Source organism: Palaemon carinicauda, chromosome 30, assembly GCF_036898095.1.
Source record: "Palaemon carinicauda isolate YSFRI2023 chromosome 30, ASM3689809v2, whole genome shotgun sequence".
Lineage (NCBI taxonomy): Eukaryota > Metazoa > Arthropoda > Malacostraca > Decapoda > Palaemonidae > Palaemon > Palaemon carinicauda.
The window spans coordinates 68007878-68032821 of NC_090754.1; the positions used below are offsets into that span (position 1 = coordinate 68007878).

At 37.9% G+C, this 24944-nt stretch overlaps 1 protein-coding gene across 1 annotated transcript in view; it reads right to left on the reverse strand.

Moving 5' to 3' along the window:
- Positions 1–24944, reverse strand: part of LOC137623592 (piezo-type mechanosensitive ion channel component-like) — a 375321-nt gene that overhangs the window by 94954 nt on the left and 255423 nt on the right. Inside the window, exons 26-28 of the mRNA XM_068354425.1 lie at positions 22082–22099; positions 7587–7772; positions 3428–3603 (exon numbers count right to left, since the gene is read on the reverse strand). Of these exons, the coding sequence (XP_068210526.1) occupies positions 3428–3603; positions 7587–7772; positions 22082–22099 (380 nt within the window). The remainder of the gene's footprint in view (positions 1–3427; positions 3604–7586; positions 7773–22081; positions 22100–24944) is intronic.

Below are 24944 nucleotides of genomic sequence, written 5' to 3' on the forward strand. Positions count from 1 at the left end.
CGGTTCCTCTACAATTCCCACCTCCACAAGTGACATTCCATACAGCCGTGTCTCTAAGTGGATGGGGGGATTACTCCGAACATCAGATGTTTCAGGGCTCTTGGTCACCCGCCATGAAACAGTCCCATATCAATGTTCTCGAAGCCATGGCAGTGTTCTTGACCCTGAAGAGACTCTCTCCTCCGAGGTCGAGCCACAACAGAGTAGTGTCAGACAGAACAGACGTAGTACACGGCGTCAACAGGGGAGGATCCAAGTCACCCAACCTGAATCGGATCCTGGTCACTATCTTCGCCTGGCCAACAGAAAAGAACTGGTTCCTGTCAGTAACTCACCTAGCGGGAGTCCAGAATGTGAGAGCGGACTCACTATCCAGGACGAAACCTCTGGAGTCAGAATGGTCTCTAGACATAATTTCATTCCGGTGGATACTCAGGAACCATTAGAAGAAGGTTTACCTATTTCCCCCAGTGAATCTTCTAATGAGACTTTTACACAAACTACGCCCCTTCCGGGGGGCAGTGGTTTTAGTACCACCTCACTGGCCAAGAACAGTTGGTTTCCTCTCCTCCTCGAGTTGAAACTCCGTCCCCTCCGGATCCCGTTCCCCAAACTGACTCAAGTAATCCAAACTCACTGTGTCAGATTACTCAAGGATAGCCAAAACTCTAACTTTGTGGACTACATGAAGTTTGCAGCTCGTAGAGACGCGAACATTGAACCGGAAAACGATCTCTTCATCGAATCAGACAAAAGGGACTCGACAATTCACCAGTATGATTCAGCCGTTAACAACTAGTAGATTCTCTAAGAGTTCAGACCATAATCGTATGTCTCCGAATATAGCCATTTCTTGAGGTTCCTATTTGGCAAAGGCCTAACAGTTAGCACTTTAACCACCATCAAGTCAGCTTGGAAGATCTTCCTTGTTGGGTTTAGCATTAACCTAGCTGATTCCTATTTCTCATCTATTCCAAAAACATGTGCTAGGCTTTGACCTTCGGTTTGGCCACAAAAGGACTCTGGTCTCTGAATGGTGTCCTCAAAATTTGCGGCGGATACGAACAATGAATCCTGCTCTTATATCACTCTTCTTAGGAAGATTTTATTTCTAACGGCTTTGGCCTCAGGTGATGGAATATCAGAACTAGCTCTCTCACGAACCCAGAAAACATAGATTTCCTCCCTTCAGCCGAAGTACTCCTTTCTCCAGACAATGCTTTCCTAGCTAAAAGATGAGGATCCGCAAATAGGTGCTCCCCTCGGAAGATTATTCTTCTTCCCCAGGATCTTTTCTCTGTGTCCAGTCACTACTCGCAAGGCCCTTTTAGCTAGAACTGCCACCTGCTCGTCTGGCCCCTTGGTTATCAGGGAACAAGGAGGTACTATTTCCATTCACGGTATCAGGCAACAAATACTCTACTTCTTTAAACATACTAATCCGGAATAATTTCCCCAGGCTCATGATATACAGACAGTAGATACCTCCATCAATTACTTCCAGAACAGGGACTTTGATGATTTTTAAAAATATAAGGGTTGGAAATCCCCTATGGTTGTCAAACGCCACTATCTAAAGATCTTACAGGCCCTTAAATACCCGACGATGGCAGCGGGGAGCCTTTCCCTCCCAATTAATCTCTACTTCTTCCTTTCTTCCATCTCTTCTCTTCTCCCTCCTACCCGCCACTCACACCACGTCGCCACTCTCCTGGGTAGTTCGTTAGCCCTATGATATTTGCCATGTTTAATTCCTATGGTTTAACTGTTATTGTAGTTACCGTTCCTTTAATGTTTAGATATGCTTAGACATGTAAGGTTTGATGCCTTTTGCGATTCGACACTCAGTTGATTTCTTGTCGTCTTAGTTATTTAGCCTTACGTTCCCTATGTCATTTGGCTAGTTGGTAATTGGATGTTTCTTACATTATTATATTATATTATTGTCGTACATGGTGATTGTATTCTCCTCATTATGTTATTACTTTATTGTGCTTGGAAGGCATTCTCTGGTACATTTTCACCGGCCGTCACAGGTCGACCCAGAAAAGGGATTTTGACGAAGGAAAAATCTATTTCTGGGGAGAGACCTGTGACGCCCGGTGAAACCCTTCCCGGTTATTTTTGTACGGACCCACCCTTTCCTTGCCAAGCCATATGTTCTTGCAGAAGGATGACCTGGAGGGTGTTCCTGTAGGTGGCGGTGGCGTGGTGCAAGTGTGGTTTCTGGGGTCTTTGTTACGGCCCTTCCCTTTGATGAAGGAGTTATCTAATTGGAAGACAGCCTGTTTATAGTGGTTTTCACACACCCCCGATGTAGACACGACACTCACGAGGTGCTCGCGCGAGGGTAGTAACCTCTGCATTCCATGCTTTTATTTTTCTCTGGTATATTTGGAAGATTTATATCAGAAAAGGTAGATAAAAGGACTTTTCACCGGGCATCACAGGTCTCTCCCCAGAAATAGATTTTTCCTTCGTCAAAATCGCTTTATTTTTTCCACAACCAAAGACATGTCTAGTTCTGTTTGAGGAAAGAACAGAAGACAAGCTAAGGAATTACTTCCATGTTCAGTTCCACAATATGGGAGTGCAAGTGGGTTGAGAGGGTCTAGTATGCAAACCTTCCCAAATGAATCAGAACAAAATTTTGTCGACACTGCATCACCAACTATAAATTTTGTTACTAATGAATTCACTTTCCACTTGTCTAAAACTCTTCAGTTCACAAATCACCACATCAACTATAACAATATTTTAAAATAGAGGAAAATTCTATTGCTAAAATGTTAATATAACTGATCTTTGATTCAAGTTCACAAGTAATAAAGAAACCCTCATGTCTTGACAGTTTCACTTATTTACTATTTTTCTTATAACCTTTACTTTCAAGTCAGAAGGTGAACCTATTACCTTTTACAAAAATGATAAGCTTTCAATATAAAGTAAAAAATTGCTCGTAGTTTTGACTTAATAGAGAAAGCAAGTGGCTAATAATGATGAACTCTATGTAAATTTGAACATTCACCATATACATAGCATTAGAACATTAACCCAGAATTTATAAAGTTTCAGGTATCCTATTTCCACCTTTTGATAAGAATTATTTGAACTATAAAACAATGTAGTATATGCCTTTAAATATACACATTACACAAGCTTTTCTGACCTTAAATTATCTCATCCTAATTCTCTAATCAAAATTATAATTACATGGAACAAATAATTAACTTGAATAAGGACAAGAAATATTACTACAACCAATTCAATACCACTATATTCCAGAAGAAAAATAATTAAAGTTGACATAAAATCATACAAGTTATCATTTATATTCACTAACACACAAAATTTGCATTAGCAACCAATGATTAAGGGGCTTTTTAGCAATGAAAAGACTAAAAGCAAAATTCAATCTAAAACTTACCAGCTACTATTTCATCATCCGATTTATCGCCAAACTTCTTGACACATGCTATACCAAGGAGCTGAACCAGCCAGCAGACATGTGTTGCCAAGTCCTTAAGCACGACGCAGCCCAGAAGCTGCAGGAATGTCTTTATGACGATAACTGCTACATTGTATCCCAGTAAATAATTCCACCTTTAAGAAAAAAAAGAAAAGGGATTTCATCAGTTATCAATAATGAAATTCTATTCTTAATTGATAAGTTCCTTCTTCTACATAATTGCTATATTTTCTCTTTAGATGTCTGTTTAATGTGTTAGATAATAAAACAATCAAAATGAAGAGAAAATGCTGAAAATCTAATGGTTATCAGCTAAAATCAATTTCTTAAATACTTGATAAATTGTATTTTTACATGACTATATAACCTAGAAAAAAAAAGAACGGTTTGACGTAGAAAAAACCTAATTTTGTAAAGGTGCTGTATAGTTCCCAAGAACATTCCTGTTAAGGGCTAGAACAAGGAATTCAATAAAAGAAAATAAAAAATACCCTACTCCAGGGCCAGTGGATTAATGTGCATAGCACGAACTCGGTGAGTATAAGTGAGACCCACAGTTTCATGCTCCAACGAACCTGTCGCAGCATCCCAAACACTAAACTACTTCAGACAACCGATGGCTCATCATGACAGAGAACCAATACTAATACTGGAGACAATACTAACTGAGTGCTTTGTGCCTGGCTATCATCTTCTATATTCAGAATAAGACTAATCTGTCACCCTTCCCTACATGAGGCTACGGAGGAGGGAGGATCCTGGAGACCACACGACATTTCCCAAAAATAGGTTTCCTTCATCAAAACCATTTTTGGGGGGTTAAGGTGATATGTGGCCTCCAAGAACTAATACCATAGTAACCCTAGAGTATTGAATTGAAATGGATATAAAATTTAGGCCTTAAGCCAAGCATTGGGACATCAAAGGCCATTCAGTGCTATATAATGGAAATTAATCAATTATACCTGTACACTCACAAGATTTGGTTATCAATTTAACCTAAAAAACAATCACACAACTTTCATACAATAACATCTAAAGGCAAAATAAGAAGGGATTAAAAAATAAATCAATAAAATTAATCAAAGCTTGTGATATAAACCAATATAGTACTCTGTAAATTTTTTCAAGTTCATGGTATTACAAATTTCCTCCAGTATATCTCTTATAGGTTTGTCCTGGAGTAAATGTGTCCTCCTCTGAAGATTAAAAACAGGAAAATCGACTAAAATATGCTTAATATCTATGGTCACTTAACAGGTATTATAAAGAGGGGCCTTTCTTCCTTCCCCCCTCTTCAGTAAATAATTGTGGGTTGCATGTGTAAGGCCAATATGTTGGCTAAACCTAGGGGGAGCATCCAAAGGTTGCCTCCCAGTGGAGACTAGACCCTCATTCAAAGGCCCCAGGAGTAAAGCAGCCTCCTCTTTGTGGTCTAGAACATTCTTCGACAAAAATTGTTTCACTTGGTTTGAGGCCTGGTTCATGACAACCCCTTTACCAAAACCCCGAACTTCCGAATTCATTGTTGATGGGTAGATATCTCGGAGTTCCTTTTCTTACCAGATAAATAATCTGAGGAATCTGAGACTTTGGAAAAACTTCACTCACACAGAGAAGGGACAAATACATTCTGCACTCTCTCTCAAATTTACTGCTAATGAATCTGTATTTTTGGCAGAATGAATCCACTGTATGCAGATAAGGTAATTGACACAGTTCCAAGCCCTGCCTCAAGAGGCACAACATTTGCTATGACAGTGAAAGGAAGCATGACATTCCTCTTGCCTTGGCAGCACTATTACACCCAACTTGAATACACATAACCTGGATTTCACTTATCTGTAGGCCTACTACAAAATTCATAAATAAAAATATTAATTATTGGTAATTCCCTAAGGGAGGGGAGCCTACCCTCTCCCATCCCCTAAAAAACATACTACCACTTGACTCTTATATAAAAAAAAGGAGAAAACTAAAATTAGGCTACCTCGATCAAAACATCAACCACAGAATGCTAACCCCTTCCCCTAACTATCATAGACAGTTGAAACTTTCAGACATGTCAAAGGCTAGGGATGGAAGCCAATATATATATATATATATATATATATATATATATATATATATATATATATATATATATATATATATATATATATATATATATATATATATATATATATATATATATATATATATATATATATACATATATATGTGTGTGTGTGTGTGTGTGTGTGTGTGAGTTAATGACTTTCCCTAACCATATAGTATAGGTAGTTGAAAACCAAGGCTTAATACAATCAATGAGTTGTTAAGGATAAAAGCATGACATATGCCAATATAAAATTTAATTGTTATTCCATCCCCCAATATCTATTGAAAAATAAGTAAAGAGGGGTTGGATGCTTTGGTTACAGGGAGGGAATTATTTTTTCAAGTACATACGCAATTTCAACCTTTGGGAGAGAGGAGCCAATCTCTGTCTAGATCATGTTAGTGCATATACAAACAATGCATATAAAATTAAATTACAGAAAAATAGATTAAGGAAAGTGTGTGTGTGATTTCCCTTGTACAGTAAATTATTTATTCCTCTAATGAGTTAATTTCCCAAATTATCCTTTGATATAAGTCAATTACAGATTCAAGAATAAAAATATAATTCTTTGAATATCATACTAAGGATATGCAGCCACACTAAGCTATGCTAACCTAAAACTTATTAAAAGGGTCCACAGCTTAGGCTAACCTAACAAACAATATATAGACTATAAAAAACTCAACTACAATAGAGGTAAAGAAGTATGCAGTCTTGAAAGAATTGGCACTAAAGGCATTATTCCCTGATAACTGTAAATGACAATGTTACTTGGACTAAAGACGTACCACAAGGGTCAGGGACTTAGAAGAAGTGATAAAATACTAAACCTAAACACTTATCAAACTGGAGTGAAAAAGCTGGAAAAATGTACTGGCATTGTACACTAAAAAATGCAAACAATTCTGGGTTATGCTAGCATAAATCTTACTAATAACTTGCTCAAGAATCATTAAATCATATTTTTCCATCAGTGGTAAAAAGGATGAAACGTACTCTTCACAACAAATTCAAATCATCGAATTTCCCCCAACAAGATACACAAAGGGAATGTAGATCATGATCTTCCAGAAACAATTTCCTTGCACATTCCAGACAATAATTGCTAACTAAACCAGGGGAAGACATCTTAAAATCCACTATGTAAACAATCTGAGAACGCTTTTTGCGATAGCATGATTGCCTCTGGTTGCCGGAGATAACTGAAAACTATACTTACTAATGCAGCAAACTGGGCACTTTGTAATTGGCTATTTTCCTCTTGGTAAAGGTAGAAGAGACTCAATAGCTATAGTAAGCAGCTCTTGTAGGAGAAGGACACTCCAAAATCAAACCATTGTTCTCTAGTCTTGGGTAGTGACATAGCCTTTGTACCATGGTCTTTCACTGTCTTGGGTTAGAGTTCTCTTGCTTGAGGATACACTCGGGCACACTAATCTATCTTATATCACTTCAAGTTTATGTAGTTTTTTATCTTAATGCTGTTACTGTTCTTAAGATATTTTATTTTTCCTCGTTTCCTTTCCTCACTGGGTTATTTTCCCTGTTGGAGCCACTGGGCTTATAGCATTCTGCTTTTCCAACTAGATTTGTAGCTTAGCAAGTAGTAATAATAATAATAATAATAATAATAATAATAATAATAATAATAATAATAATATTAATAATATTAATACCACTTACCATTAAAGGGCTCTACAGGTATTCCTTTGTTAAGGGCATGTATTTATTGAAGTAAAAGAAAATTTTAAAATTTTATGGGTAAGTGTCAATTAAACCAGGCTTCTGGGGAAGCAATATGAACATCAGAGGAAATCCATAAAGATAATTAGAAATTTTATTTAAAAAATAAATACATCATATACAGTATAGAAAACCACTAAATTGTCAAGTACTGTAAAAAAATGAATTCCCTAAAAAATATAAAGCATCATATTTTGACTTATATTAGGAAAATGGGCAGGAGGAACAAAGAAGCTACAGCTGAAAGTGTCCACAAAACACTAAACTTACAGTTTCAAGATATTCGAGAGAGGTCGCAGGTAGAACTCATTTCCCAACCAAAGAAACACAAATGCACCAAGAACGTAGCCCATGGCAAACAGGGTGACACGGTTCGTTCCTCCGAGAAACATCACAGCTAACGTCACCCAATACGAAGTGAAGAAGATCACATTCTTCACCATGTCAAGATAATTCCTGTGTTGAATTTTTGATCAGATAAAAAAATGACATGAGAAAAAAAACATATTGGGAGGTAAAGTAATTTTCAGTACACAACATGTCTTTGAGACATAAATTGGGTTTCATCACAAAATTTTCCTAAAAAGTATGAACTGAAAAAATACAGACTAGATGGCACATATTGGTCATTATACATGGGAATTATATAAAAAGAGACTAGAGTATGCCATACCATTGGAATAATACCATATTAGTATCCTTAACATCTACTAAAACCACTGAAAAGGGACATTAAAAAAGTATACAGTACCTTGGCAAGTATTTTTAAGCCAATTTCTGTAAACACAATGACAAAAAATTGGCAATCAAGGCACTGAAGGTTATTTTGAATCATTTCATCATTCCTGAAGTTTTTTCATTTACGCATTATGATCACATCTTACTTAAGTCTCTTATGTCATGATGCACTAATTAAGACCTGAATGATGGCTGGGATTCTATGAAAAAAAAACTTATTTTGAAGCAAAATCTATTAATAAGTAAAAAAACAATACATACTGTAGATGTTTGATTGGAATTATCTTTAGTGACTATCAACTATATACTGCTAATTCATGGGATGCATTAGAATCTTTCACTAAGGCAACAATATATACAGTAAAAAATATATATTATACATTTAGCTTCTACCTATTATATGTTAGAAGTAGCACATACAAAGATGAGCTCTGAAAGCTATAAAAGACTTCTTTAAGGAACATAGTCACACCCCTTATAACTACCTATTATTTATTTTTAGAGTTCTGAAAGTGTCATTTTTTTTTAAACTAAACCACTTTACTAGAATTTAAAAGACTGGACAAAAAGACAAAAGTGGTTGTACCCCTTTCAACTTTTCCTTCAAACCTTACTTGAAGAAAATAATGTCATAACTACATCTTTGGGAAATTTACTTCACCGTTGTTATAAAAAATAGAAAATCTTTAAAGAAAACAACAATGTCAACTGTGATTTTCATTACATCCTATCATACTTTTTTCTGAGAAATTATATTTCATATATTCTTCTGGTATAACAACATTATAAATGAACACTAACACCAAGGAATAATAATTCAATTTCAGTGTCAACAATCAGGATACTAATTATATAATGTCTTTATCAACTACCTACTATTTAGATAAAATAAATGTCATAAAAAGAGCCCTTGTAGTGTAACTTAAAGTTTCATTAAAATGGCACCAAAGTCCATGGTTTAGTTATTACTTTTCTTGGTCCAGTAAAAGGCTATTTTAGATGAGTGAATGAATGAATAGAGGTGAAATTTTGGATGAAAAATAAAGGAAAACAACATGGTAACAGTATAATGAACTACAAGAACAACAGGTGAAATGTATCAATATGCAGCTGATCATATCATTATATATAAACTATGTACTTATCAAGCAAACTTGTTGTAAAAGCTTTCGTTATTCATGATGCAAACATACACACTATAAAGGGATTTTGACGAAGGAAAAATCTATTTCTGGGGAGAGACCTGTGACGCCCGGCGAAAAAGTCCTTCTTTGTACTTTTTCTGATATAAATCTTCCAAATATACCAGAGAAAATTAAAAGCATGGAATGCAGAGGTTACAACCCTCGCGCGAGCACCTTGTTGGTGTCGTATATCTAACAAGGGCGTTTGTAAAACACTATTCACAGGCTGTCTTCCATTTAGATAATCCCTTCATCAAAGGGGAAGGGCCGTGACAGGCCCTAGAGAATACAGTTGGGTTACCCTACCGACACCCACCACTCGCGCTCACTAGGTCATCCTTCTGCAAGAACATATGGCTTGGCAAGGAAAGGGTGGGTCCGTACAAAAATCATCGGGAAGGGTTTCACCGGGCGTCACAGGTCTCTCCCCAGAAATAGATTTTTCCTTCGTCAAAATCCCTTTTCTGGGTCGAACCTGTGACGGCCGGCGAAAAAGTACCAGAGAATGCCTTCCAAGCCCAATAAATTAATAACATAATGAGGAGAATACAATCACCATGTACGACAATACTATGATATAATAAAGTAATCGTCCAATTACCAACCAGCCAAATGACATAGGGAACGTAAGGTTAAATAATAATGACGACAAGGAACCAACTGAGTGTCGAATCGCAAAAGGCATCAAACCTTACATGTCTAAGTATATCTAAACATTAAAGGAACGGTAATTACAATAACAGTTAAACCATAGGAATTAAACATGGCAAATATCATAGGGCTAACGAACTACCAAGGAGAGCGGCAACGTGGTGTGAGTGGCGGGTAGGAGGGAGAAGAGAAGAGATGGAAGAAAGGAAGAAGAGGAGATTAATGGGGAGAGATAAGGCTCCCCTCTGCCATCGTTGGGTATTTAAGGGCCTGTAAGATCTTTAGATATTGGCGTTTGACAACCATAGGGGATTTCCAACCCGTATATTTTTTAAAATCATCAAAGTCCCTGTTCTGGAAATCATTGTTGGAGGCATCTACTGTCCGTATATCATGAGCCTGGGGAAATGATTCCGGATTAGTATGTTTAATGAAGTAGAGGATTTGTTGCCTGATACCGTGAATGGAAATAGTACCTCCTTGTTCCCTGATAACCAAGGAGCCAGACGAGCGGGTGGCAGTTCTAGCTAAAAAGGGGCTTGAGAGTGTGACTGTACACGGAGAAAAATCCTGGGGATGAAGAATAATCTTCCGAGAGGAGCACCTATTTTGCGGATCCTCATTTTTTTTAGCTAGGGAAGCTTTGTCTGGAAAGGAGTACTTCGGCTGAAGGGAGGAAATCTATGTTTTCCGGGTTTCGTGAGAGCTGCTAGTTCTGATGTTCCATCACCTGAAGCCATAGCCGTTAGAAATAAAGTCTTCCTAAGAAGAGTGATATAAGAGCAGGATTCATTGTCCGTGTCCAACGCAAGTTTGAGAACACCGTTCAGAGACCAAGAGTCCTTTTGTGGCCGAACCGAAGGTAGAAGCCTAGCACATGTTTTTGGTGTTGATGAGAAATAGGAATCAGCTAGGTTAATGTTGAACCCAACAAGGTAGATCTTCTTCAAAGCTGACTTGATGGTGGTTAAAGTGCTAACTGTTAGGCCTTTGTCAAATAGGAACTTCAAGAAAGAGATGGCTAAATGCGGGGACATACGAGTATGGTCTGCACTCTCAGGGGACCTACTAGTTGTTAACGGCCGAATCATATTGGCGAATTGTCGAGTCCCTTTTTGTCCCATTCGATGAAGAGATCGTTTCCGGTTCAATGTTCGCATCTCTACGAGCTGCCAACTTCCTGTAGTCCACAAAGTTAGAGTTTTGGCTATCCTTGAGTAATCTGACACAGTGAGTTTGGATACTCGGGTCAGTTTGAGGAACGGGATCTGGATGGGACTGAGTTTCAACTCGAGGAGGAGAGGAAACCAACTGTTCTTGGCCAGTGAGGTGGTACTAAAGCCACTGCGCCCGGGAAGGAGCGTAGTTTGTGTAAAAGTTTTTAGAAGATTCCCTGGGGGAGATAGGGAAATCTTCTTCTAATGGTTCCAATCCCGGGGTAATGCGTCCATGGCATAAGCCCGAGGGTCCAGGGTTGGGGTCACATAACAAGGAAGTTAGTGATTCATCTGAGTTGCGAATAGATCTACCTGGAGGCCTGGAACGAGCCTGAGTATCCACCGGAATGAAATTATGTCTAGAGACCATTCTGACTCCAGTGGATCCGTCCTGGATAGTGAGTCCGCTCTCACATTCTGGCCTCCCGCTAGGTGAGGTGCTGACAGGAACCAGTTCTCTTCTGTTGCCCAGGCGAAGATAGTGACCAGGATCTGATTCAGGTTGGGTGACTTGGATCCTCCCCTGTTGACGTAGTGTACTGCGTCTGTGCTGTCTGACACTACTCTGATGTGGGTCGACCTCGGAGGAGAGTCTCTCTTCAGGGTCAAGAACACTGCCATGGCTTTGAGAACAATGATATGGGACTGTTTCATGGAGAGTGACCAAGAACCTGAAACATCTGATGTTCGGAGTAATCCCCCCCATCCACTTAGAGACGCGGCTGTATGGAATGTCACTTGTGGAGGTGGGAATTGTAGAGGAACCGATTTGGAGAGGTCCTTCGGTTCGGACCATGGGTGTAGTCTCATTTTCAAGACAGAGGGGATCTTCGAGACCATGTCTCTTATAGGTACTGTAGCTCTCTTTCTCCAAACTCGATTGATGTCTTTGAGTTTGGCTTTTATTAGATCTGTTACTGAAGTGAATTGGAAAAGTCCGAGGATACTTTCTAAGGCTCTTCGGACACCTGTTTGTGTTTGAGAAAATTTTTTGATCTTGGAAACTATTCCTCTTACCTTTTGGAAGGGAGAGACAACGTGTGCTTCGAAAGGTCCCACTGAATGGCTAACCATTCTAAGCGGACTGATGGTTGCAGGCGAGATTTTTTGGAGATTGACCCGAAATCACAGGTTGTCGAGAAATTGGAATAATTCCTTCGTAGCTCTGTTGCCTTCTATGACCGGCCGGGCCCAAATGAGCCAACCGGCCAGATAAGCAATGATCTGTATCTCTTGGTTCCTGAGTTGTTCTAACACTCTCTTTCCTAGTTTTGTGAATATCCTGGGATCAATGTTGAGGCCAAAGGGCATGTCTTGAACACAAAGGCTTTCCTGCTTAGGCGGAAACCCAGATAAGAAGAGAAGTTTCGAGCTAAAGGCGCAAGATAATAGTCGTCGGTAAGATCGACAGAGGTGGTGACGGTCCTACGGGGAAGTAAGGTCCGTACCTGAGAGATAGTCAACATCCGGAACTTGTCGCAAAGAATGTAAGAGTTTAGCTTGACAAGTCCAGGTCCACTCTCAATGCCGCCAAGCCTTTCTTCGGAATTGTGAACAGGTGGCTTTGGAACTTCAGTGATCGATCCCGTTTGATTGCTTCTTCTTGAGTAACCCTGTGGTGTACTCTTCCAGGATGGAAGTGGATTTCTGGGAGAAGGTCACTGGTGGAGGAGGAGGACCTTGTGGCCATTTTCACCTCAAACCTTTAGAGATTATGCTATGAGCCCACAGACCGAAGGTCCAATGGTCTCGAAAGTGGTAAAGTCTACCCCCTACAGGGACCACCGCGTTGTGAGGGGGTGAATCTAGGTACTTTCCTTCTCCGAGCCCCCTTTTTTCTAGGTCCGTCTCGATGGCGAGACTGTCTTCTACTCCTGTAGCTTCCTCTCTGGTGTCCACGAGAGGAGCCTGAGGGTTCGGATCTAGGGCTGTATGCAGGTAAAACATCCCAACGGGGTTGGGCTGTGTACCTGGGGAATCAGTGAGGTAGACCACCTGATGAGGGGGATTTGGATGCATAGACGTCGAATCGGAGGGAGGCTGTGATGACGAGTGGGTAACCGACTATCGATTCCTGTCTGATAGAGGCCTCAGACAGAACGTATTTCCCACAACTAACCCGATCAGACCATCAAACGTGTAGGTCGAATTGGAAGGGCAGATCTTGGAATTATCGTAACCCCCAGACTGACAACATCCTGGTCCAGACAGATCGGGCCTGCCCTTTAGGAAATAATACTGTTACCTTCAGTACCTTGTCTAACCTAACCAAGGCAATCTCTTTCAATCGAATGAATCCGTTGAACGGGAATTCTAGTACCTGGGAGTAAATTCTAGGTCCCCCAGAGGGAGGATGTCTATGCCATCCAGATTTATGGTACCATCTATATATGGAACATGTAAGGCAAATCTCTATGCGTTGTTTTTATCGAAGGAGGTTACTTCGATATGCCTGGGGCTGTAGGGGGAAACTTCTGAGTTCCTGAACGGATCTGACTCACTACCATACTTTTGAGCTCCGTCATAGCCCCTTGGTTTTCCCTAGAATGTGTTGCTTTTAGCAGTCACGGTTTATGTAGGGTAACATGAACATCAGGATCCATTAAGGGTTCTAGGTCGGTGACGTAGGTAATTGCAAAGCTGAAGGCTCAAAATTCATCCCCACCTACCTGCCCGTCCATGGGGTCGTCGTCCAACCTTAGAGAGGACACTCTGAGGAGATAGGGACCTCTAGATGGAGCATTTCTTCCCAACCTTGATAACCAAGGGCGGAGAGCCTCTCTTGCAGGCCAGAGAGATTCATCATCATCCTGACGGGAACCATGTAGGCGAACCTTCTGTAAAAGAAAGGGGACATAAGTCTGGATGTTCCTTGAACTTTGGTTAGTGATCCTATTCACAGGCTGGGATCAACTGTACAACTCATAAAAATCAATTTTAAAGAAAAATCATTTAATGTACTATCTTTTGGGGTATAGTTCGACACTTGTATTCATGAAATGTGACACTGTTGGCGCATCCGCCACAGGTTGGCCACCCCTGACTCAGACGTTCAGAACCGGGTCTAACATTATTTACTGGCTATTAGTATTCTATTGATTCATCTGTTCACTGACCAGAGTTTCAAGGAACAGTAGATAGCCTCTCATGGCATGGTTAGTCTCGACCCGGCCCTTCATTAGAAGGGGCCAACGTTTGGTTCCCAGTACTGAGTGGAAACTTATTTCTATTTGAACACTATGTTGTATGGATATTTATTCATATTTAGGCATAGTTAGAATTGAATATGCATAAATAAAGGCATAATCAATTTATTTCTATTTGAACACGATGTTGTATGAATATTTATTCATATTTAGGTATAGTTAGAATTGAATATGCACAAATATAGGCACAATCAATTTATTTCTATTTGAACACTATGTTGTATGGATATTTATTCATATTTAGGCATAGTTAGAATTGAAAATGCATAAATATAGGCATAATCAATTTATTTCTATTTGAACACGATGTTGTATGGATATTTATCCATATTTATACATAGTTAGAATTAAATATATGCATAAATATAGGCATAGTTATGTTCATATATTTTTATTTGGACTTTCAAGAATAACTAATGAATATTACCAACGCAAATTCAAAGTGTCATTAAAGTAAGTACAGTTTACTTTGTATTCATGTTAAATCCTTTCCTTTACAGCAAAACAAGAGATTGGCCACCCGTGGTCTGAGTGAGCTCTGTCTGTAACGGAGCTCCGGTAACAATCCCCGGTACAAAGGTCCGTCATAGTGACAACGTGAACACCAGAGGAAAACTAATATTAACCTCAATGCTGATCGCCTGTACGATATCCGGTTAAGCCGGAGATTCGATGAAAAGGATCGTAATAACGATATTGTGATTATTTATGAAAAAGGGGTTCATACCCTGATTCTGATCGTCTGATTGATCTCTGTTTGTAACGGAGAACTAGTGACAAAGGTCCGTCATCGTGAAAACGTGATCCTCAGCGGTACGATAACATTCTCTAATACTGAATGTTTGTGTTATCTCCAGTGAAGCCGGAGATTCGATGAAAAAGGGACCGTAATAATGAAACTGTGAAGTCTTCATCGGTATCACATTGTTAACTCCGGTTCTGGCCGTCTGCTTGATCTCTGTTTGTACCGGAGATCCGGTAGCAAAGGCCCGTCACCGTGATATCGTGACCGTTCCCGGTACGATAACATTAACCTCAATGAATGATTGTGTTATCTCCCGTGAAGCCGGCCGTAACGGTGTAATTATGATCAAACATGACAAAGGTTCGTGTGTAAAAGGCTTCAGCCGGAGTCCGAGTGCCGGATTACACCGTTGCACTCCAAAAATCTGCTCCTGAACGATAACTAGTTCTCACCCAATGAGTATCCATATAGCGGAGCATAACTCAAGGCGGAGCTAAGCATAACTTCGGAGCTGAGGGTGTCGGTATAAAACGACCCCAATTAATGACTCATACACTAACGTACCTATTAATAGTGTTAGCTATATTAACAGTAACCACATCAATAAAAACGTTTGTAATATTAAACGTACTATCATCAACTCTGATACTAAGAGGAGGCTTGAATAACTCGTGATCGTATAAAAACGGAGAACGGGAAATTCACCTCTCTTACTCGAGCTAACAAAGAAAACGAGAGAAGGAATAACTCATATCTGTAGAACAGGGAACGAGCAGTCTCTGTTTTCGCTCTCAAGGTTACATAATAAAAAACTAACATCACACAATAAAACAAGAACATTAATAAAATTGATTGCTTTTCTTAGTAATAACCAAGAACGAAGAATAACGTAACAAAAAAACAAGGATAAAGTCTAAATCGAAGCCTCTGAGGCGAGAACAAACTAACAGACTAAATCGCTAAACTTTAATTCGCTATTCTTTAAATCGCTATTCTTCGTAGGTCCAAATTGGACTTGCAAGCAAATAAATACCATAGCAAAAATTAATGATAACAATAAAAGGCCATAAAACGTAAGTGATATAACCAAGATGACAGAGTACCAGATGGGCAAAATTAACTAGAATATTTACCGAAGCGAACATAACCCAAAATGGCTGCCGATACCTCGGCAAGACAATCGCTTCCAAAACTAAAAACCACCATATTGGAAACAGAACAAATGCCCGGTACTGTCAAAAGCTGCCAAAACAAACTATGGTACTTAACATTGGTAAGGGTGAAGTATCAACGTCAGTCATGATGAATAAACGACAATCACTTCGAAAAACACTGGGCAAAACACTTATAAACTTTGCTGGCAAGTCCAACACAGAAGGATGACCTAGTGAGCGCGAGTGGTGGGTGTCGGTAGGGTAACCCAACTGTATTCTCTAGGGCCTGTCACGGCTCTTCCCCTTTGATGAAGGGATTATCTAAATGGAAGACAGCCTGTGAATAGTGTTTTACAAACGCCCTTGTTAGATATACGACACCAACAAGGTGCTCGCGCGAGGGTTGTAACCTCTGCATTCCATGCTTTTAATTTTCTCTGGTATATTTGGAAGATTTATATCAGAAAAAGTACAAAGAAGGACTTTTTCGCCGGCCGTCACAGGTTCGACCCAGAAATTATATTTTGCAATATTCTATGAAAATGTTCTGACCACATTCGACATTCTTTAATTTGCACCGACACCCTGCATATTGGAGGAGTGGTGATGTTTTTATTTAAATCTACATTTCTCATCATTACTCGAGCAATGCATGTGGGACTACTTTCAGGCAAAAGTTTAAACTTAATCTGTTAAGTAAATAAAACATAGAACATAACTGTACCATCAAAATAAGGATGAGTGTAACTCTAAAGGTCTTTGACATTCTTCTAAAGTTCACAACCATTTCCTACTAGTCTATAATTTTATTGAAATTAATATAAAAATTTTCTTCGTAGTAACCATTTAAAAGACACACATTCATAGAATAAAAAATGTCTTCATGAAACATTCTTAAGAAAAAGAACATCTATCATAGCATGAAAATTGTTTTACGGTAATCCAATGCAAAATCATGCAATTCATAAGATATGCATAATCATATCAAAGAAATTACTTTTAATGATGTTAGTAAAATAAACCTGTAAAATCAACCATGTTGTCTTCAAGATTCTCAAAACTGTCAGCCAAGTAAAATCTTTAAAATAAATCTACATCTGCATTAACCATTATGTATTCCAATGCTTTAAATCAATATGTAATCTAAAATCACTTTAATTTATTTTCTTCTTTGTTCAAATTAAAGGATTTCAGAGCTTACGATGTACCACATATTTCATGGACATATGGCTATATGGTTCACATAATATAAAATTGCTAAAAAAGCATTTTTTTTATTTTTTACAAAAATGTTAATCACCAACAGTCTAATAGCAGTCCCTGTGAATGAGTTAAGTTTGAATGCATTCTAGATGTCCTTATGTACATTTCTAGGCGTTCATATGTCTTCTCTCTCGAAGCTGGTTAAATGTCAACATCTATCCCTAAACTAAAAATATTTCTGCTTTCTTCCCTTGAAATTTCCCTATTCTCCTACTGTAGCATTGGAACCATCCTTTGCATTCAGATCTTCCCAGACTATACCATCCTTTATGTACTGTAGTTGTTTCCAACAATTTTGTCTTCATCATAAGGCTCAACACTGCAAAGTATTTTAGAAGTTTTATTCCAGTTGTGACTACATTGTAGAGTGATCTTCCTAATCTTACAGTTGAATCAGTGGAACTTCAGTTGTTCAAAATTGCAACAAATATTTTTTTGTTGAACAGGTTGACATAAAGTCTCTCTTCTTAGTTTATATATGACATATCTGTTTCAATGTTGTAACTGATCTTGAAATATTCTATATCTTCTATTCATTACTTCTCATATAGCTTATTTATTTCCTTATTTCCTTTCCTCAAAGGGCTACTTTGCCTATTGGAGCCACAGGGCTTGTAGCATCCTGCTTTTCCAACTAGGGCTGTAGTTTATCTAGCAATAATAATACTAATAATATTAATAACAATATGGGGTATGGCACCATTACAGCAACAGCAGATTATATACCTTAGTCTTTCAGTTCTTTCGTGTTAGTGACAGCACTATCCGTGCTCCAGATTGTGATTTTGTCTTTTAGGAAGTTCTACAGAAATAATTTGTTATTCGTACAATTTACGGGGATGTGTTCTTCTGGTTTCCTTATGTCTTTTTGAGAGGGTTGTTCAAGGAATTTATTATAGGGCAATAAGGATCCTCATTCTCTTTATCACCTGCAAGGGCTTAAAGTGTGATTGTAAAGAACAAAATTCCCTCTCATTCCCTCTTATGAAAGATTAACTTCAGACAGTAGCAGTTTACGTAATTATCTTTTAATTCTGGAAAAGACTAGGCTAGTCAGAATCCATATTGCTGGTAGCATGAGTTCTCTTGTCCTAGACGTTGCTGAGGGAAATGAATCTCCTACCTCAGTTCATTTTATGGAAGTTGAAGGTGGGTATCATTTAAGTTAATTTAGCTGGAAACAAAAGATTCTTCCAAACAAATGGTCTCTGGATCATTTAGTGTTTCAAGAGATTTAGAATTGGTTGGGAAGGTCAAACATGGGCAAGTTTGCGACCTCTCTCATCCAGAAAATAAATGAGTATTGCTCTCCAGTTCCGGATCTATTGAGATGGAAGGTCAGCACTCAGTTACAGCACTGATTACATCTACATCTGTATGCTTTTCCTCCATTCTTAATAAATTTGGCATTGATAATTAAGTTCAGTTGCACTGTGGTATGGGTGTAAGAATACTACCACCATATGTCCTGTATGTCATAGAAATAGAAACCAACTAAAAGGATAGCTGCTGCCATGCAGTTTTGCTTTTTAGCAAAAAGCCAAGCCCACTGCCAATAACTATGGAAAATGCTGCTTTACAGTTGGACTATTAAGTCAAAGATTATGCCCACCATCAATAACTGTGGTTAATGACTGCAAGGGTATGCGATTACAAAAGCTCTCTGCCAAATTACATGTCTTGCCCAGAGAACAGACTCCTTAATGTAGGGATAATGATGGGCAGGAAGAACAACTAATGTAGGGATAATGATGGGCAGGAAGAACAACTAAGTTCAGAGCTTTGTTGAACAGCAGGATTACTTAAGTGGCTCCCTTTTGACCTGAGAGAGAATGGTCTCTGAGGGAGTATCAGAAGAGGTTACATTACAACATTTATCTTCTCAGACAACAGATTTCCGAGGCAGTTCACCTAAAACCTCAAGTACTCCATCTAACTACATGGAGACTATCCACCATACTCTCGAGAAAATGGTTTTCTAGGTCTTCTATTTAAAAATCCAAAAGCCAACTGACCACTAATAAAGAAAACAACAGAATATTTATTTTGATTAATGTAAGTCTAGGAATGTTTCAGTAACAAGTACTAATTTTGATAATATAGTTAAGTTTTTACGTTAACTATTCTATGAAAAGATATTGTTTATTGCAGCTATTAACAGTTATAGATCCATGTTTAATAAATTGCGCTCAAACTTCTAGGATTGGATTTATCCTTGTCACATATGACTCCAGATGTTTTCAGGTTGCCGTTGTTAAGAAAGCTTTGGTGGTTAAAATGGCATATTGGGCTCTACATTTAGTTTTATAATATTTAAAGAAATCTCATTTGTAAACTTTACAAGATCTTACTATGAAGACTCTCCGAGATTTAGTATCAGTTAAATGTATTAGTGAACTACAGTCACTTTCCTATAATGTGGGGTTTGGTTAGAAGAAAATTATTGTCTCTTTATCATGGCTAAAAATTATTACAAAAAAAAAAAAGGTTTGCCTCAATATATCAATGTTCCCTCTTTGGAGAACAAGGTCAATAATAACTGGAAAGAGATTCCTGTGTCACATAAGGCCTGTTAATGTCTATTTGGACAAAACTGAAAACATTACGGGAAAGATTCCGAATGGGTTTTGTGGGGTTAGGATTTCAAACCATCCTCTCTTCAAAAATGCTATGCTGTTTCTCACTATGAGTTTAGTGACAGAAGCACATAGAGAATTAGATCCAAGTCAAATAAAGGACCTGGAATGCAGCTACTCTTCACCTCTTTAGAAATCTTTCCTTGGAAAGAGTTTTGGCAGCAGCTCAATGGCATACACAATCTTTTTTATCAGAATATTATTTAAGAATTCTAGTTTACTATCAAGAATATCTGGGCATTGGGGTCTGTGATGTACTCAAGTAATTTTCTCTATGGAAAGAATTAGGGTGATGGGCAATATAAAAAAATCTGTATTACAAGTAAACTGTTTAATTTTCAAATTGGATTTTTAGGCTTTTCAATTCTTTAATATCATCATTACCTTTTAGTTCCTATAGAGTTTCAAGTTTTTTTTTTTTAATCTGGAAACATTGGTCATTACATGTTTTTAATTTACTTAGCATTACAGTTAAACTAGTTTTAAGGAAAGGCAAGCCTCCAGTAATTCAAAGTACTTAGGGTAGGCTAAGGCTTTGAATTTCCTTAATTTTTGCTTCACTATCCCACCTAATGCTGGAGTCAGCAATATGAATATGAGGGTATGTTCAAAGAAATAGAATTTTAAAAATAAAATTAATTTCTATATTAAGCTGGCATTCACTTATATGCCCCTTATCCCTCCACAGACCAGCTGAGTCAAGAGGGTGTAAAACTAGTTTCAACTTCGACACTGAAAAACGAAGGACTTTGATCTACCCTTGCAGTTGTATTGCTATACACCACCATATGATTCCAATACTACTAGAGAGGTAGACAAATTACAAGGAAAGAAAAAGGGAATTTTTCATTTTTACAGATGTCAAAATTTAATCAGTTTAGAGAGAGAAGCAATATGAACTCCTGGTGAGTATACAAATAAGTAATTTTAATATTAAAATTCTGTTTATTATTATTATTGAATATGCGTATGAAGCACTGGAATCTTAGATTCAACTTATTCCACTGCAGATTTAAAGAAAACTTGGATTCATGTAAGATCTAACTTGTGAAAATTGATATTTGAACTCAGTGAGTGAGCGATCAGATGCAGCTACCCTACCAAGTACAGTAAAGATGTACTGTAGTTCAAAGTTGATTAGAAAATATAATTACTAATGTTCTAGATGATAATTGCAATCTAGTTTATGCAGTTTCCTTACAAATAAAGAATTTCTTTACACCAGTTTTCACATCTGTCTTTCAAATATTTATGGCCAACATTGCCTGATATGAACTTTTATTCTAGAATAATTTTATTTTTGAAAGTCCATCTTCCATTGCTTTGTAATTATAATAGCAATCAATTATACTATGCACCTACTCCAATATTTCAAATTGTGTAGAATAACTAAAAATATTTATACCAAATGGATTTATGGTCGAGGTATCTTTCATAAATATTGCTGTCATCAACCTAAAAAAGTTAAGACTGTTGAGGATATCATACTATCTGAAGACAAGAAATATTATCTATTTCAGATCTTAAGAATTAGATTGGATTTATGTATTTAGGCTATATAGCCCAGTGCTTTGATCTGTGAGGTCATTCAGTTCCAAAGTGCACCTTGGAAAAAAACCAATGTTGCATTATTAACTAACGTTTGAAGAGGTTGGACAGCAGAAGAAAATAGCATGTGGGAACAGAGGTAAAATAGAAGGATGTAAAGCAATCACAGCTTGGGAAACAAAGAACAGAGCAAAGACCATTAAATAAGGCCAACAATGCACTATGAGTAGAAGGAGGGATCATGGAAAAAGAAAAATATAGTTTTATCTTAATAACTTACATATAAAACTCTACTTTGTTGCAATAAAAGTAAATCTAAAAAATCCAGGCTTCTCTATCTACTTGTATTAGTACCTGATTATACATTCTCATTTAAAATACTTTACCAGGCATAGCTAAGCACACCATTAGCCTTCTACTCACTTTGAGCCGTCGTGTCTCCTTAAAAAAATTATTGAAAGAAATCATGTAAGCAAAGAATATATTCCCTTATAAACATTTCTTTGTTTTGCATATGATGAATAAAGGAAAATAAAATCAAGGACAATAAATAAAATTGTGTTACTGTATTTACATGCAAGTCATTATCTTAGATGGCCTTACCCCTTGACAGAAAGGTCACTTGTTTCAAAATGCAGCATAAGGCTATTTAAGACCATGGTTTGTTCGATCTTAAGAGTGCAAATTGATTATGAAAGTTAGCCAAATTAATGGGTCTTCACAAGTTTTAGACACTACAATCCTTCTTACAACGACAGTTTCATGGCTTGACAGGCAGCAATGTGCATGCATGCCTGCAGACACTTAGTCTAAATGGGTTAAAACTTCTGCATAGTCTATATATATGGCTATGAGATATAAGCAGTTTGGGAGGCATGAATATTATATTAAACGATTGGTTTCTCTTAAAAAATATTATTGATTTTGTTTCACAGAAAATATTTGTTTAATTTGCAATTTCACGACTTAAAACAGTCTTACTAGCAAGTTAGGAGAGATGACCAATTTGTTGGGGAAACCCAAGAATAAGCCGATTTGGGTCCAAGGGTTTGATTGAGAGCTCATGTTTGTGATTAGAAATAAGCCCAATTCTCTAAAGAACCAGGAATAATAATAGTGGAGTCAAAACCCTGAGCATGCAGTAAAATATGAGGTTTGTAATCGTAGGATATTAACCCATTATAACTAAAGCACTAAGAAAACTTTTTCACAATACACTGCAGTTACCAAATTTTGACAGCTCCTAACTAACAGGATATCCCTGTAAATAACGAGATAAATTTTGCCTAACAGCAAAAATAGAGGGTTATAAACATTGAGTTACATACAAAATAATCCAAAAAGCAATCTAGAGCAAAATTGTGCCTTTTCCCCTGGATCCAATGACACTTCCAGAAGTTACAAAGATCAATAACTTTGTATAGTTTTCCAAAAATAAGACAACCAACTTTCCATACGAATGTAAAAGGAGTAGTAAATGCATTACAGTAATCTAAAATACTACTACCTCTCATCCTTCGACACTGAGACCAGAATCTAGTGAAGCAAATACCGAAAGCTTAAAGAAAGGTCAGACTGCATCCATCAAGAAATTGTCTTCCTTCTGCAGGGTTCTTCTGGTGGGATACAGACAATATCTTCTTTGGATGATTCTAGCATCTGAGGGGCAACAGTCCCATGAATAAGAGGATACAATCCTTGACAGGTCTGGCAATATATAGTGATATGTTACTTAAAAGTTCTGTACTTCATAAAAAGGCTGAGTTTATTCCAAATAAGAAAACAAGTTTTCCTGGACATCTTGAACCTGATAAAATTTAAAGATGGTAAATGCAATCCTGTAGTGAGTTCTACAGAAATGAACATGCTACTTGGAAAAAATGCTAGTTGTACCTTCCAGAAAAAATAGGACAATGGAGTAGTATGATAAATGGACTATAAAAAATGTAATTCGCTAAAAGCCTCATGATCATACCCAAAAAGGGAGCAATGAATAAGACCTTTTTTCCTTGGAAACATAAGACAGGTACCGTACAACTGAAGCTAAAGACAACCATGTCAATAAACAAGTTACCATTCCTCTAATGAATTCTTTTATCAACTCTAAAAAAATTGTCTGGAAGAGTTTTTCTGTTTGATGCTTTGTCAAGACTATAGTCGCCGCAAGGTTTACAGGTGAAATAAGGCTCACCCCTGATGATGTAATTAGCAGCAGTCACAATACATCCCCTTAAAGGGTTGTAACGCAGGCAACATAATTGGCTATGACGTCATCAGTGGGTGGGGCTTATTTCGTCTGCAATCTTTGTGGCGACTTAAGATGTGGCCACTTCTATATAAATAGAATGTTAATGATAAAAAGATACAAATAATGTCCACTCTATTTCCTTACGAAAAATGACGTTAAGTTCTCATAATAGAGTATTTTAGTATTGTCCATTCATACATATACCAAGGTTCTTCCCCTAATTTTGGGGGGGTAGCCAACATCAAACAAATGAAAAAAAGGGGACCCTCTCCTCTCTACGTTCCTCCCAGCCTGACAAGGGACTCAACTGAGTTCGGCTGGTACTGCTAGGGTGCCACAGCCCACCCTCCCACGTTATCCACCATAGATGAAGCTTCATAATATTGAATCCCTTACTGCTGCTACCTCCGCAGTCATCCAAGGCGACCGGAGGAAGCAGCAGGGCTTACTGGAACTGCGTCACAATTGCTCACCATTCATTCCTATTTCTAGCACGCTCTCTTGCCTCTCTCACATCTATCCTTCTATCACCCAGAGCTTTCTTCACTCCGTCCATCCACCCCACCTTGTTCCTCTTATACTTCTCCCATCAACTCTGGCATTCATCACCTTCTTTAGCAGACAGCCATTTTCCATTCTCTCAACAGGGCCAAACCACCTCAACACATTCATATCCACTCTAGCTGCTAACTCATTTCTTACACCCACTCTCACCCTCACTACTTTGTTCCTAACTCTATCTACTCGAGATACACCAGCAATACTCCTTAGACACTTCATCTCAAACACATTCAATTTCCGTCTCTCCGTCACTTTCATTCCCCACAACTCCGATCCATACATCACAATTAGTACAATCAATTTCTCATACAGAAATCTCTTTACATTCATACCCAATCTTCTATTCTTTACCACTCCATTCACGGCCCCCAACACTTTGCATCCTTCATTCACTCTCTTATGTATATCTGCTTCCACTCCACCATTTGCTGCAACAACAGACCCCAAGTACTTAAACTGATCCACCTCCTCAAGTAA